Raw genomic sequence first — 16,271 nt, forward strand, 5'->3', positions numbered from 1 at the left:
AAAGCCCGTCGTGCTTCACATATTGTTTGTTCACTTTTTTTGCATTTAAAGATAGCGTTATGACGAGCCGTGCATCTTCAAATATTTGTTACCACAAAAATATAAGTAATTTATTATTTAAAAAAAAAGATTAAATTCAATTAGATGACAATAAAACGAAATCAAATCAAATGAAAATCTCAAAAATAAAAATTAAATGAAACTCTTACAAAAGGTTACTCATTCTCCACATTGTTACTTACTAATATTACTGTTTTAAACAAATGATTTAGACTAAGCTTTGATCTTAGCCCAAATGTATTAATGGTAAAAATGTGTTTACTGGTGGAATAATAATTTCATTCTCCCATCTGTCGTCTCTCCTTGAATGTTTCCTTTAAAGAAAAATAAATCAAAATAATAGGCAAATGACAGAAACACCTAGCTTTATATGTAATTATTAAACAAAAAAATGTCTATTTTTTAGTAATATGATCAGCTTCTTTATATAAGTAGGCTATTTCTCAACCAGCTGATCAGAAGCAACTCAACACAAATGCAGAGGCCTGAATGTAAAATATGGGATTATGTACATATTATGTTTTTATATCACACACCAGTCAGTCGGTGTTGCATCTTTGTACCCAATAAAAGGACCATAAATAATATTTTTCTTTAATACTGAGACTTTATTTTCTGTGTCGCATGAAGGTTTTATTGCATCTCCATCATTGTGAACATTAGTAACATCATTGAGGGGATGTCTGCTGCCAGCTACCTGCAGATGACGGATCTGAGATTATATCCATGTATTGTTGTAAATCTGCAACAAGGAGAAACAGAGAAGAGCCATGGGTCCGGCAATTGTGCAGTCGTGACCCTGCAGTGATGTGGGGATGCAGAGACTCTGTCCCATGCAACAGAGGGAGACAAAGAGTCAGATTTGTGTTCAGAGTCTGTGACCACAAGGAGGACCCCCTTAATCATAACTGTCACCCCTCCAGAGTCCAGCAGGGACATGGATAGTGTCTAATCCTAGATCAACAAACTTCTCACACCTTTTCATAGAGCTTCCCCTCACAATACCCTCCATTTCAGGTTGCTGCTCTATTGAGCACTCTCCTTTGGGCTACAGGTAAAAAAAGTTATAAATGTGGTATAAAAACTCAATCTGTTTCCATTCAAAAAAATCTTATAATAAAATGACTTCAAGTTATGTGACAGTGAATCAAATGGCAGATAGAGGAGATTTCAGATTGTTCCAACCATTCTCTGGTTCCAGATTTTGTTGTAAACCAATGAAATGCAGTGTAAAATAATATTTTTTTCTATTGGCATCATCAGATAAAGCTGATTACAATCCTTTGACACAAATATCTGTTGGTTAAATGTGTTACTGTAGGGTAATTGTTTGAAAGTAGAAGCAACCACATCAAGCTACACATCTATTTTGGGCTAAGGCTGACCTCGTTCATTGGGACGTTTATATTGATCCCATATGCCAACAATGTCATAGTCTGAATCTTTGAGATTGGGTCAGAATTTCTGATGCTATAATTGGTGCCAAGAAAAATAGTGGACACGGATGAGGAGGAAATATGAAAACTAAGAACTTATACATACACCATCTGGTTTATCTACAGAAACTTCTATCACTAAAGACTAACCTAGGGTCATCTTTAAAGCTAAATTGCACTCCTCTAGCATGATGGATGTCCCAGTCTACTCTCAAAATCATGGAGGAAAAAACTGTTTTAAAATATTCTGCTTTAAAGAATTTGCATCCCAGGTAGTTACCAGGAGATATTCTAAATTCAAGATAATTTTAGACTCAATATTTCTGCTTTGCATATCGAGCTGCTATGGTCACGTTATTGAACACACAGAAACAATAGGCTTTACTGTGCATCCTGTGGTTCCACGGAGGTCTGGAGAAAAAAAAAAGTCGTAAAATGTCACACTCTTCTGCATTGTTTCACTAAGAATCCATAATAGTAAGCTTTCAATAAAACAAGTAGTTTATTAAAAGGAAGTCTCAAAGTTGAGTATCCTCACTGAACCAAGGCCTTGTCATTCTCCACCATCCCATCATAACAACTGTCCACCAGTTGCAGGGCAGACCCTACAGTCAGCTTATGGCACAGTGATAGATGTTCTAGAGAGATGGCAGCAAAGTTTTAAATATCTTTATCTGAAAAAGTTTTGACAGGAAGTAACACTAACAGGGTGGAAGTAAACATCGCCATACTGGAGAGTGAACTCTTTTAAAGTCTTTTAAAGTCACATACGGAGTCTGCTTCACTGCCTCCAGATATTCCTGACAGTTGGGTTGAGAAGAAGGAATGAACAATGCTTAGTGATATGAGATGCTTTTAGTTATTTATTTTATTTCAAAACTGTAAAAGAGGAAGGAATCCGGTGATCCTTCTAACAACTGACTTGTGAACCAAAAGATATGCATCCACCGCAGAGACGTAGCAATCTGCAAGAATGTTTCTGACCAACGCTCTGATACTTCAATCTAACATGTTGGACAGAAATACAAAATGAAAAGTCAGTCAACATCGATTTTTCATTTCTTTTTTTTTTTTTTTAGCCATTTCTAATATGGAGAACCACATAGAGCCGATCTAATACATGAAACAGGTATAATAACTCTTTAATATAATATTAAATAAAATACTTTTTCTTAATTTAATTGAAAAAACATTTATTAAATAATCATATTTTAAAATATGTAATACAATATTAAACTTTAACTAATACACTTCCATTATAAGTTTATCAACAATAGTAGAGACAATAGAAAAAAAGAACAAACAAGATACGATAACAATAAACTTCGATTATTATTCCAGACTTTCTCTTAAATTCCAACTGAGAAAAATATTAAAGATCACGCTTCAAGACAGAAGTACAATAATTTATTTCATTGCCAACAAACAATTTAAATGTTTTTTTGAATAGCTAACAAAAAACACGCTACTTTAAATTAGTGTTTCACTTTTATTTGTCCGTAGTGCAACATCAAAGCTGTTTTTAAATTCCTGCCGCAAAAGTAATTGTTATTTTCTTAATCTAGTTGTTAAATTAGATTTAAAATAGGCTAATTAAATAAAGTAATACAATTGCTTTAGGTAACATAATCAATATTACTACTCGCGGGGTTACATTAGAGTAAGTGGTTGTGTAAATTGATTTTATTTGGATAGAAAATAGCGTGTTTTCTTTTGACAGACAGTATACTACCTGCAAATGTTAATGTTTAACTTAATAAGATACTTATATGCAAGAATTTATTATATTTGAGCCTAATATCTCTCAACTGTGACTCACAATACTATCCAAATATTTGCAAATTTTGTTTAAGCTTGAACATTCAAAATTAATGATCATAAATATTATTTACGGATGATAAACGGGTAAAGTACTTTCTAATAGGTAGCACAATATATCCACTACATAGTGTTTATTCCTTTAGTGAATGTTATTTAAAGTGCAATGGTGAGCGTTTCGCGGCTGTTGTCACGTTTGTAGTTGTTGTGATTACAGTAAACGCTATTGGCTAAATTCGTGTCACGTGACCGCGCCTCGACATTAGTTTCCACGACAGCTGAGTAGATGCTAAATGCTCCCTTTCCCCTGCTAATAAGCTATCGTTTTCAACTCCTCTGAGAACAGATATTGTATAATGGGAGACAAGAAGAGTCCCACAAGGTAAACCCTTCACTGGTATGTTCGAATAACGACTTAAACGGGCCATTTGTTTGACAGAAAGCAGTCAATGGATGAAGCTGTTACTGGAGTGTTCATGGCGGCAGGCTGCAGAGAAGGAAGGCTGCTCGCGTGAACTAACGGCTCAGTCATTGACCTGGTTCGGGAAGAAAATGCCTTCTCGACTCTGTTTTGGGTTTTGAATTCTGCTTGTGGCTGTGGAGTGAAAACGGCGCTTTTTATTTCAAAGTTGCCCGTGTTCGCTGGTTTGTTTTTGTCTGAAGGCCGAAGCGGCAGTCCAAGCCTTTTGCAGACGATGGGTTCTGGGACTGCAGCGTGTGTACGTTCAAGAACAGCGCTGAGGCGTTCAAGTGCATGATGTGTGATGTCAGAAAGGGCACGTCCACTAGGTAAGTGCAGACACTTCATTCAAACCATTATGCTCACCACATATCATGTCGATTTTCTTCCACCAATTATTTTTTTCTGTTAATATTACTCGAGTTTAATCAAAATCTGCACGTTAACATTATCTAGAGTTTGATGGAGTAAGCACAAACTAAAAAAAACAATGCAATTTTGTAGTATTTAAACGCAACACAATAGTTAACTCCATTAAAATTGCAAAAAAGTTAGGATTTAATGAAAAACAATGGAAATGCAGTACCTTTTACAGCAAATTGGAAAACCCTCTTTATAGAAAATAAATTATAATCCAGAAAAACTATGATTAAAGCCACTTTCCATTACAGCTTCTGTGTTTTCTTACTATTAAAAGTTTTTACACTAATCATGAACGGTAATAATAACTGTATTTGATTGTTGAAAGATAGGTTTTGCTGGTTTTAGGATGCCAATAAATCAACGTAACCCCTAGAAATGTTGATTTAAAGGTATCAGAAGACTAAAAACATCCTCTACACTTGGCTCTTCCCTCTGCCCGGGGCAGAACTTACAGAACTCACTTCCATCTGACGTTAGGAATATAGACTGCCTTTCTAGGTCTAAAACAAAGTGACAACTTCTTCTCTTGTGTTGAAAAAAGCATTTTTAAAAGGACTAAATTTAACAGCACAGCTCAAACAACAAGGATCAAGAGATAGTTTCTCTTTGAGTTGGTGAGTTTTAGAAAACTGTAGCAATAAATAATCAAAATACAGCTAGAAGCACATTATGTACTTATTTAATTATTTTTACAGCAACTAAACATCTTTTCTTCTTACCAGAACACTGTTACTAGCCACAGGTTATTTATTATCTTTAATGAACTGGTAAAAGTTCTGAAAACACACCTGCCAAGCACATCAAATAACAGCTTTGAGTGAAGTTTTTAAAGTTTAATTTAATTTGTCCAACGTCTGCTATGTCACACTAACAGCAATAGGATTGGATACATCAGATGAACTTCACAACTATTAATAAAAAATAGTAAAAAAAAACAAGTGTATACTTTTGTCTTTTTATTTTTGTTACATTATGAGACAGGACCTGAGTAACTTGATGTTAGTTCAGTCTGTGATGATGCTTTTATTGCATGTAAAATTAAATGTTTTTATTTTTTTAGTTTACTAGTAATGTAAATTTTCTGCAACTGGACAGCATCATTCTTCATTTTCAGCCCCAGCAAATGCAGTAGGGATCAGCTGTAACATTAATTTAGAAACTTTTTCATATTTCATATTGACATTTGGCGGAACAGAAAGTAAGTCTGAGTATAATCTGAACCTGTTCGGTTATTATTCAATAAACTGAACTTATCAATCAATCTTTATTTTTTTTAAATCACACACACACAATGCATTCAGGCAGGAATAAATTACTAGAATTATAAAAGAGATGTAAGGCTTGGTTCTGTTGTGAGGAAGCAATGGATCAGGAATCTCTTAAACCGGCTGCAGATCAGTCACAGAACATCACCAACCACCCACCTGAACCAGATAGTAACAGGTCCACTCCACAGCTGAGAGGCTGCATGCTGGACCCAACCCGCTCCAACTAGAGCGAGACCCGCGACAATAAACACCAAAAAAAACAGCAAATAGCGGTACAAAAAATCCCTATGTGGAAACATAACTTTATAAATGTCAGACCAAAAAAAAAAACAGCTGTGCTGTCATAACCTTTTGCTTCACGCTCTTTCCCCTCATGCACGTGCAAAGTTCCACCCACAAACATGCGCTAAAATCATCACAGCTGTCATCTCAATGGTTCCAAAACACAGGAGTTATTAATATTATTATTTGTTAATAGGAATTATTTTTCATTTCACCACTGCAACCTTTTTTTTCCTATAGTGCGCATGAACTAAAATCACCCAGTCATTGAGGCTGACGCAGAAAGTAATGTGCCTTGTGTGAAACTATAACGCTTTTTTAGAAAAACAAACAAACAAACAAAAAAAAACGCAGTATTTATATGGGTGGGCTTGGTCACAGCACTGCGTGAATGGCTCCTTTCCTTGTGACGCTTTGGAAGAACAAAGATCATTGTGAGAAGAGATTATTACTCTTTTCAAATCTGAAAAATATAAACTAATTTAACAAATTAAGTGCTTATTATTGCCACACTGCCCTAGACTGCCGACCCCTAATTTAGACAAACGTGAGATTCAGGGTCAATCTTCGTTCGTATATCAGTAATGCTGGGGCTGTAAAGGTAAGATTTAGAAGCTTAAGCCACAGTTCCTGCTATTCTTTACATGTTTTCTATCTTCAGAAGTGTACATGATCATGCTCAGTGTGGGTTGTGTAACAAATCAAAACAGAGTACAGTGAGGTAAAGGTTAATCACCGGGTTGTACACTATCCCAGCACCAAAGGTTATAAAAGGATTGTTCATTCAGGAAAATATCTTTCATGGAAGTCATGTTCTTAACTCCGTTCATATCTAAAAATCTACACGTTTGTCCCCATTCTTTCAGTCCAAGCACTTTTGATCTATTGTAAAAGCGTTCCCAGTGGACTTTTAATTATAATTATGCCCTTTATAGTCAAAATAAATAAATCTGTCATTTTCTAGGACATAGTTTCTGCAGAGTTCATAAGAAATTCACCTCTGTGTTGTGGGTGAGACTGTTGGCACAGAGTAAGCCTGACATCCATCTATTTACACTCTCCCACTAGCTTACAGCCCCTCACAACCCCATCCGAACATTACCAGTGCAACAAAAATGGCGAGCAATATCAGCGCTGTCCAGGTGTACAGTTTTGATCCAAATGCCACCTCAGACGAGGAAAGCAAAGACGTTAATAGATCCGTCTGTCTGCAAGTGGATGTGTCAGAATGGAGCCAAGCAGGGAGCTTGTGGCCCCCCAGCATATTTTCTAAGTTCAACTACATTCTTTTTAAAACAGCATTTTTTCATCTGGTACTGATTCACAACACCATGAATAAATAAATATAAAAAAAGATAACTTTAAGCCTAATGTTCTTTATACATGTCCTCCATCATCAGAAAAAGGCAGATTTTTATTGGAGTGGGTCTTTTAAAGCAGCAGTTTCTTTTAAAAAATTCAACCTATATTACAAATTGTATGCCAAGTGGCTGCACTTATGTTAATAGTTTGTTTTATTGTAGGGTAAGACAGATGTGTTTTTTTTGCACACTTGTATTATAAAAAAAAATAAATAAATAAAATAAGTGGGCTTAAATGTTTAGACGACTTTGAATGGGCAAATAGCCTGCTCATTATGAGTGAAACTTACAAAGTGGCCTATGAAAATGAACAATTTGTTTTTTGGTGTTTTTCAGAAAACCACGACCTGTTTCTCAATTAGTTGCACAACAAGTGAATCAACAGTTTGCATCACCAACGCATCCCAAAAAGGAGAAGAAAGACAAATCCGAGGACAAAAGTGATAAAGATCCCACAATGAAAAAGAAGAGCTACAAAAAAACAAGGTACTAACTTGACTCTCCATTTTTTTTTTTTAATCAAAAAAGTTTTATGCATTTGTTTCAAAAACTTTTTAACCCTTCCTTGTGTCTGTATTCTGACCAGACCTCGGTTAAAAAACGTGGACAGGAGCAGCGCCCAGCACCTTGAGGTCACGGTTGGAGACTTGACAGTCATTATCACAGACTTTAAGGAGAAACCCAAGCCCACGTCGACATCGGCGAGCGCCGTCCCGGCGGACCAGCAGAGTCAAAGCGGCTCCAGTTCTGATAACACTGAGCGAGGGATCTCTAGGTGCTCCTCGCCGCGTGGGGAAGGCTCGTCTGTCAACGGAGAGGCTCACTGACCCTCAGAGGGCCAGCCGGCACAAGACATTTTACTTTCATTTCAACAGCCTCAACCAGGGATTAAACTTTAAAAAAAGGACATTTTTAAATAATATTGCTATAAATAACAGCGTTCACTTCCATTTTGGGTTGTATTTTTCTACTGCTTTGCTGTTGATGGTTAATAAGTCAGTGTATTGAACTACAAACGGAACAAAAGCATTAAACTTTTCGGTGCTTAATCTGAGCAATAACATCCTTTTCTGGATATTTTTGCTTCATAGAATAAATGATGGATTATGAAAGAGTCAAAAAAGAGGACATTTCTGAATACCTTTTTTTGTGGTCATTTTTTGCACTTGATGGCATCTCTTGTTCACATTAGCAATTTGTAGCATCAGTTCTATTCTACCAGTATAATGCTAACTGGCCTTTCCAGCTCTCATTTTGTGCCATTGGATGCAATAACTGTTTTAACATTTGAGAAAATGTATTAAACCATTATACTAAGTATGCTTTGCTTTAAACCCGATAAGAGTTGAGCATGATTTATTTCCATAGAATGGTTTATATTGTGAAATAATGAATAAAACTTGTAAATAAATGGGAGTTTTAAGTGGTTCATGTTTAATGTTCAGTTTGTCACTTAGAAGTCTAAACTGGGAAAAAGTTTGGGGGAGAAACTTGCATGTTATTAACAAAGTTTTGCATTCTCGTAAAGCCCCCCTATTTCAGGTCAAGACTGGGGATGTGTGGTCCAGATCCATAAGCTACTAATGATTAAATATTTGTTCACTGATCTGTGCTATAAATGCAGTTTCTGTGATTCAAATAATTTCAATCGTTTTTATGCTTGAAAATTTTGAGAATTTAGTGATTAATTTCATTAAATTTCAATCCCCTGCAAACTCGATTGAGCGTGTGCCTTTTACTAGCTCAGGTTCTACCAAGGTAATGCTTTATTAAAATGTTTTTATACATTCCAGACAAAATTATTATATGTAATTACTTTACATTCCATTTCATGTTAGTCTATTGTTTATTTAGTGTTGGGATCCGACATAAAGCCATTCTGAAAAAGCAGAAGGTGAGTAGGCAGTAATTTGGAGGGTGGTCATAATCTTGTGTTAGTTTATCTGTGGTTGCTAATAAAGTCCAATAGGAGTTAATTGTTTTATGTTTTGGTCTGACTGCTAAAATGGCAAATCTAATATTTCAGCTCCAGAAGTTTTTTTTTTTTTTTTAATTTGGACTTCTTAAATTAAAATGTGAAGACCAAAGCTGGACCATATGGACTTAAAGCTTCAAAATTTAAAATAAAAAAAGACTTGATTTAAAAGTCATGCATTAGTTGGAAAAGGCCTCTGCTCTTTTCTTTAGCATCCGTACATTTTATAGTCTTACTTGGCCACATATCCTACTATGTGTATTGATTGAAGGCTGATTGAGATATGAAGCACAATTAGTTGTTGGCAAACATTTTAGGACTATAAATCATCAGCTACAAACCTCACCACATGTCAGTTGTGACAAGCACTTTCATTATCAAACATTACCAACGTTCTGGTGTTATTGCATGGCTCAATTGTGAGAGGAGCTCTCGATGCTCAGAAAGCTTCACATTGGATTGGAAAACTTTGGAAAACAGGGGAGTTTGTGTGTGACAAACTGGATGGACTAAATGTGCTTAGATATGGGTTTGTCTATTGTTTCCTTTCTTCGTGGGTGTGCATGACAAGAGTGTTTTTGATCCAACACTAAAGCACCAGTCTGCTCTTAAAAAGCTTTTTTTTAAAAAGGTAAATCTTGAGAGAAGCTTGTTTATCCTTTTCATAAACTAGTTTTCATATAGTTTTATTATTTAACCAACAAGCTTTCAAAATCTAGACCTGCTCTGACATGTAGGACATTCAGACAATTTTTTTAAATAAAGATTTATTGCTTGACAGTTATTGTGGTTTACTTTGTATACTGTCATTACAGCATCAGGTAAACCGACTTTATGTTGTAATTCCTCAGAACAGTAAAACATTTTCCAGTTAGACATTCGTCACCGAACTGCTTTAGAAAAGATGACAGTGCAAAAGCACAGACATGCCCTCCTCTAAGCTCCTATGCTTCCAATCATACGTCTTCCGCCTGCTGCAACTGTATAATACAATCAGAAAGAATGGAAAATAGGTTGCTGCAAGGTGGAGGTAGTATGATGGTATGGGGCAGCATCCATCTCACTGATTAAACAAGGCTTGTCATCATTGGCATATATATCAATGAAAAGATAAAATTCTGCAGCTGCTGGCAATTTCAAGGGTTGAACTTTTACCTTCTAAATGATAACACTTGTTCCCACAAAAACAAATACATTAAGTTCATTTATTTATTTATGTATATGATAACCACAATGTTTTGGGATGCAAATTTAAAATGATCAATCTGCATTTCAACTCGTGTATTTATTTTTTAACGTAAGTTAAAAGAGTGGCAGTTTATTCAGGGTGTAAAAATGAGTGGGTGGGGTGGAAAAATGCCAAAAGTGCTTCTCAGATTAGCTTGTTACTTTACTCAGAGGGCAGAGCAGGTAGCTGGTAGTTCCTCTTATGGGATTAGCTGTTAAAGACTGTGCTTTTTCCACGTCTTTAACATGTGAAGCACAAAATGCGATGCTATCTTCACACTTTTTTCCTTTTGACGCTCCTCACTTTCCTCTCGCTGCTGTACGTGTTTAGTCAACTAGCATCCACCCTGGATGGCAGGGACGAGCTGGGCGCAGGCGTCATCCCCGGCAGGAGCAGTCAAGACAGCGGGCACCTGCTCAGGAAAAGACCGGGCCTGGTCGGCCTCCGAAGCCCCAGAGAAGAGCTGAGCAGGTAGCGTCGCTTGCTGCGTGTTACTATTTGTGTTTAGTCGCCAATGATTTAGTGCTTCCTTCTTCCTTCAGCTAATACAGCTGCCTGTTAGCATGCTATAGCTAACAGGTGCTATAGTTATAAGACAGCTATTGACGGGCTACTACAGCTAGCAGGCTATCGTTAGCCCTACGAAAATTAAGTTTATATTAATGAGTTGGTAATTTATTCACAACTAACACGTGTTTATCCGTAATTTGGCCTATTCCTCCTGTAACTATTCTCTATTCTTAACTATTTACAATTGTTCGTATTTACGACAGTTATGTGCGAAAGGCGGCAGATGCTATCTCACACTGTAAGTCACCTGTTTTCTCACTTAGAAGCTCAGTGAGGCGAAGTAATTATTTGACTTATCAAGCAAATCTTTAGGATTTAAAGGGAAGCCACCTGTTGAACAAATGTGGGCTTTACACAGACATTAATCTTAGACGGTGGGGTGCTATTGTGTCTTAAGCCCATATGACACTGTGACTACTGTGTACAGTACTTGAGCCTGTAGTGTACAATCAAACAAGCAGTGGAGCCCCTCCAAGGACTGAGACACAGTGTTGTGGAAATGAGTTTAACAATGACGGTCCAAAAGATGTTTTTATTCTGTCAGGTGTAAATCACTGTCAGTTTCTTACTGGAATCCATATTGGAGACTGCCTGCTGAAGTTTGTGGAGTGAACTGCTTATTGGAATCATCTCTTAGGTATGATTAACTTTGCAAATCTTCAAAAAACACATTTCTTTTAAAGTCCCACTCCGATTATGTTCTAATCTTATTATTTAAAAGTGTTTCTAGTATTCTTTTAATTATGAATGTGCCGTTTTTAGGCAAAATCACCAAACTTGTGACATTTTCAAGGGCACAGAAATTCATCTTCAGAGTTGTGGCGCAGAGTAAGCCTTCCTACACTTCCCATCATCCCTTTATTGACACTTTCTCCAGCTGGCTTACAGCCCCTCACAGCACCAACCTAACATTACATGTGCAACAAAAATGGCGGAGCTATCCAGCCGTGCCAGCTCAGATGAGGAAAATGAAGACGTAGATGGATCTAGCTGATGAATGGAACAGAGCACAGAGCTTGTGGCTTGCCGTACATCACACCTACAAGCTTTTTCAAACGTATTTTTTTTGTCGGCTCCTGATTCACAAATATTTAAAGAAAGAAAATACTCCAAAGCAATTTAATCCTAATTTTCTTTATATATGTCTTAAATTATCATAAAAATGTCACAAGAACATGTTAAAAACACAATCTTCATTGGAGTGGGTCTTTAATTCTTGGAACTACATAATAACAGTAGATTGTAGGTCTAATATTCTTCTAGTTTTGTGACTTTTTTTGGAATAATCTGAACCAAATGTGTCATTGACATCAGGGTTTTTCTCGTTTGTTGTTGTTCTGCAAACCTCTGTCTCCCTTTTGCATAGATTGATATGTTTTGCCTATGCTCTATTAATTATAACTTTATCTAATCAATAGGAATGTTATCATTTGTCCTCTAACCTTGATTGTCATGAGATTCACGATAGTTGGGTTTATGAAGTTACACCCGTTTCCCCCCTGATACTGTAGTGTTTTTCCCTCTATAAATACCTATGCATTCGTTCTTTTTCATGTTCGATTATCATGTCCTTCTAAACTTCAATCACATGTTCCTAAAGGAAGTGACTTGTGTATCTATATTTCAAAAAGCAGCCTCTGATATTATGTACTAATTTCCCACCATGCACATATAATGATAGAAAAATGATATTTTATTTTTTTACTGTGTCTTCTGTGTTAGTGAGAAGCCAGGCTCCATCTCAAAGAAACATGGCGATGAAGAAGCACGCACAAGTCATGTGGCCGTGGTGGCCTGTGGCCCCAGGCTAGAGGAGACTCTCACCATGGTGAAGTCTGCCGTCGTCCTCAGCAAAAAGCCTTTGCACTTCTACATCTTTGCAGAGGATGAACTCCACAACAGCTTCAGGGTTGCTGTAAGTGTCTGCACGAAACGTTGTGTACTCTTATCTTAGATACTAGAGATCAATCGGAAGCTTAGAGGCCTTCTTTTAAAAGACTCAACCAAAAAAACACCCAGAAAATGTTGTTATGACTAAGCTAAGCTGTTTCACACAGGAAATAGACAAAATTGAGTGTTTTTTTTTTAAATAAATTTACTGTGGTCAAAAGCACTGTTTGGTGTGAGACCTGCATTTTTAACATTTGTTTTTATGGAAGTGTCCACAATTTAAAGTTCAGCTGCAGCTAAAATATATTCCTTGTACTTTCTGTACTACTGAGTTACTAAAAATACCACCTGATAAATACTATAAAACTGAATAACAGCACTCATATCTGCACAGTCACTTACAAACATACAAAATGTGTCAAGATTGTTGAGTTTCTATCATAGGTTTGCAGTTATGAGGCATGCTTTTACCCTTTTTATTGTTTCTTAAAAAAAGAGGATTCAATCATCATGAATTGCACTAACATTTTTGTGTCTTGTTTTCCGTTTGAAGCTGAAAGCGTGGCCTAGAGAAGTCCAAACAAAGTTCACCTTCACCATCTACCCCATCACGTTTCCTAAAGAAAATGCAAATGAATGGAAGAAGCTCTTCAAACCGTGTGCCTCTCAGAGACTCTTCCTGCCAGTAAGTCAGGAGTCATTAATTCATTTTAACTGTAGCGTTTGTCTTTGGATGTAAACATACATTTTATGTATTTTCTAGCTAATCCTGAAGGAGGTGGACTCGTTACTTTATGTGGATACGGATATTCTCTTTTTGCAGCCAGTAGAGGATATCTGGGCTTTGCTTTCTCTGTTTGATTCAAGTCATTTGGCTGCTATGGCTCCAGAACACGAGGAGCCCCGCATTGGCTGGTACAATCGCTTCGCCCGCCACCCGTATTATGGAAAAACGGGCGTCAACTCAGGGGTAATGCTGATGAACATGACACGCCTCAGGGAAAAATACTTCAAGGTAAACATCTCCAAAATGGAATTATAATCCATTTGACTTACATTGATTTTTTTCAGTGATTATTTATGATGATGAGTTATTATTTTGGAAGCCTGAAAATCTAAAATTGGCAACATTGCAGTACCTAAACTGACCAGTTGAGGTCACACTTGTTACTCTTTCCTGAACCATTCCAGGGGAGATTTCCTGACTATCTCATTGTCATTGATATGAAACACCATCCCTCAAAATGTTGGCTCATTACACTTAATCCTTCCTGCAGAATGACATGACAGCTGTTGCACTGAAGTGGGAAGAAATGCTAATGCCTCTTCTCCAAAAATATAAACTCAACATCACCTGGGGTGACCAGGATCTTCTTAATATAATATTTCACCATAATCCAGGTAGGAACTATTTCTTATGCTGCACTGTCTTAATTTACAATACTCTCATTTGACACCATGTTTTTGAAATTGGTTGATTTAAAAAATGTTTACAAATTTGCTTTTCTACCTGTTTCAGAAAGCCTGTATGTGTTTCCATGCCAGTGGAACTACAGGCCAGACCACTGCATGTACGGCAGCAACTGCGCACAGGCTGAACGGGAAGGTGTCTTCATTCTCCATGGAAACAGAGGAGTTTATCACAACGACAAGCAGCCAGCCTTCCAAGCCGTTTATAAGACCATCCAAAAGGTAAAAACAGCCTCCCAACGATTAGCAGTTCATTCATTTACTAATGATGAAATCAAAAAGTGTCAAAAACAAAGAAATATTTAGATTGAAGAGAAAGATAATTGTATAGGAAGTAAGGTGAGTTGGGACTAACTTAGAAAGACTTTACAACTTCTGCATTATCAATAGTCTCTTGAAGGCATTGCCTTTTCTGAGGAAGTTTCAGCACATCAACGCTTAATCAATATGCTGTGAAACTGTTTCTGCATTTTGTTTCATATCTGCTCAAAGCCTTTGTCACAACTTGCCTTGTGGATGGATATGTGAGTGATAAATGGGGAAATCTGTATCAGGCATGCAGGTAGCCCACCGGAAATATCGAGGTCTGAAAACGCTCATAGAGTTAAAATGGTTACTCACACCTTTTTACTGGCATGCTACAAAAAACAGGTGGTAGTGAACTCTTAAACAGCTCTATATGACATGTAAGGGTAAAGTAAAGGAGACACAGGAATGTTATACAGATTTGTCTTTTTCTTTTTTTTTTTTTTTGACCCACCCTCACCTCCCATCGCCAAATTCTGTATAGTGCGCAAGAGGCTCGTAAGTATGTCAAGCCTTTTTATCATTTGATCAATATCTTTGATATCAGGTTGTTTTAGCCCTTAATTAGTTATGCCTAAAGTACAACTGGTTGATTAGTGACAGTCAAACAGCCAAAAATGTGAATTAGTTAACTAGTAATGTTTAAAGATATGCACTAGTTTACTAGTGGGCTCTATTTGTGCTTATTAGTTAACTGATGATAATAATAAAAACATGAGTTAACTAGTGCATTTTTTATTCAGGCTAGAACAGAGTTTTGGACGCGCGGTTTGTACCCGATAAAACTCTGCTTGTTACACCCGTCTTGGAACAACTTCAGACCATGATGGTACAGACTAAACAGCCATTTTCTGACCGTAATTATCACAGCTTTAGGAGTCACTGAATGCACCGGGACTGAAGTTACCACCCTCATCAATTTTTATTGGTCTTTGTGTTAGCCCCGCCCTAACGGGGCCAAAAGTTTTGAAACGGAAATTTTCAGAGTCGAAAACGAAAAAAAAAATTTGAAACAGAAAAAAAAAGTTTTGAAATTGAAATTTTGAAACCTAACAAACAGAACATGTGAAGCTGAAAATGTTGTTTATTTTAGAATAGCAAAAAGTTTTGGACATTTTACATTTTTTTGGCTAAACACCAAAAATTTTTTCAAAATGTTTTATTTGGGTTTCAAATATGTATGGACCCAAAATAGCTCCATAGATAACTAATTTAATAGTCGATTAGTCCTTACTTTATATATATGGAGTCAGAGCGTTGTAAAGTTGAACAAAGTTTTTAGCGTTCAGCACCAAAAAAATGTACTTTTTTATATTTGAGTCAGTGTGACCAAACTATCTTTTATGAAAAATAGTTCCTTGTTTCAGATGTCAACCTCATTTGATTTAACCCTTTAAACACTTAAGGTGTCGCCGGTGATACTCAAACACAAAATCTTTAACATACGGTAACTTTTCAACTGTTGACACGATCAACGTAATTCCAGCAGATTTTGAAGGAGAAAAGTGGCTCATCGAGTTACATCGAGTATATCAAACAACAGAAACACTGGAGCCCCAGTGTTAAAGGGTTAATCTGGTTTTAATACCAGACACTAATGAAGGACAGAGGCTGCTCGAGTGATCAACAGTTTAATAATCCTCTTAATTGTCTTTATTTTTATTTTAGATGGTTAAGCTGTGTGTTTTACATCCACTCTGCACATGACCAGATTAGTCAACTAA

The 16,271-nt window shown here is 36.6% G+C and overlaps 2 protein-coding genes across 3 annotated transcripts in view; both read left to right on the top strand.

Annotated features, from left to right (window-relative positions):
* Positions 1 to 3,517: 3,517 nt before the first annotated feature.
* Positions 3,518 to 8,534, top strand: LOC112152389 (YY1-associated factor 2). Its single transcript, XM_024281942.2, has 4 exons — positions 3,518 to 3,696; positions 3,978 to 4,103; positions 7,445 to 7,594; positions 7,695 to 8,534. Exons 1-4 carry the CDS (start codon positions 3,671 to 3,673, stop codon positions 7,933 to 7,935), a joined length of 543 nt encoding a protein of 180 aa, XP_024137710.1. The 5' UTR covers positions 3,518 to 3,670; the 3' UTR covers positions 7,936 to 8,534.
* Positions 8,535 to 10,449: 1,915 nt separating this feature from the next.
* LOC112152388 (glucoside xylosyltransferase 1) overlaps positions 10,450 to 16,271 on the top strand; it is a 9,501-nt gene continuing 3,679 nt past the window's right edge. The window contains exons 1-7 of one of the 2 annotated variants that reach the window (XM_024281939.2): positions 10,450 to 10,782; positions 11,426 to 11,518; positions 12,604 to 12,796; positions 13,325 to 13,456; positions 13,535 to 13,786; positions 14,049 to 14,172; positions 14,291 to 14,463. In XM_024281939.2, coding sequence (XP_024137707.1) covers positions 10,571 to 10,782; positions 11,426 to 11,518; positions 12,604 to 12,796; positions 13,325 to 13,456; positions 13,535 to 13,786; positions 14,049 to 14,172; positions 14,291 to 14,463 — 1,179 coding nt within the window. In that variant the 5' untranslated portion in view covers positions 10,450 to 10,570. The remainder of the gene's footprint in view (positions 10,783 to 11,425; positions 11,519 to 12,603; positions 12,797 to 13,324; positions 13,457 to 13,534; positions 13,787 to 14,048; positions 14,173 to 14,290; positions 14,464 to 16,271) is intronic. The other variant, XM_024281941.2, reaches the window with a different exon arrangement.

The sequence above is a fragment of the Oryzias melastigma genome, linkage group LG6 (assembly GCF_002922805.2).
Source record: "Oryzias melastigma strain HK-1 linkage group LG6, ASM292280v2, whole genome shotgun sequence".
Classification (NCBI taxonomy): domain Eukaryota; kingdom Metazoa; phylum Chordata; class Actinopteri; order Beloniformes; family Adrianichthyidae; genus Oryzias; species Oryzias melastigma.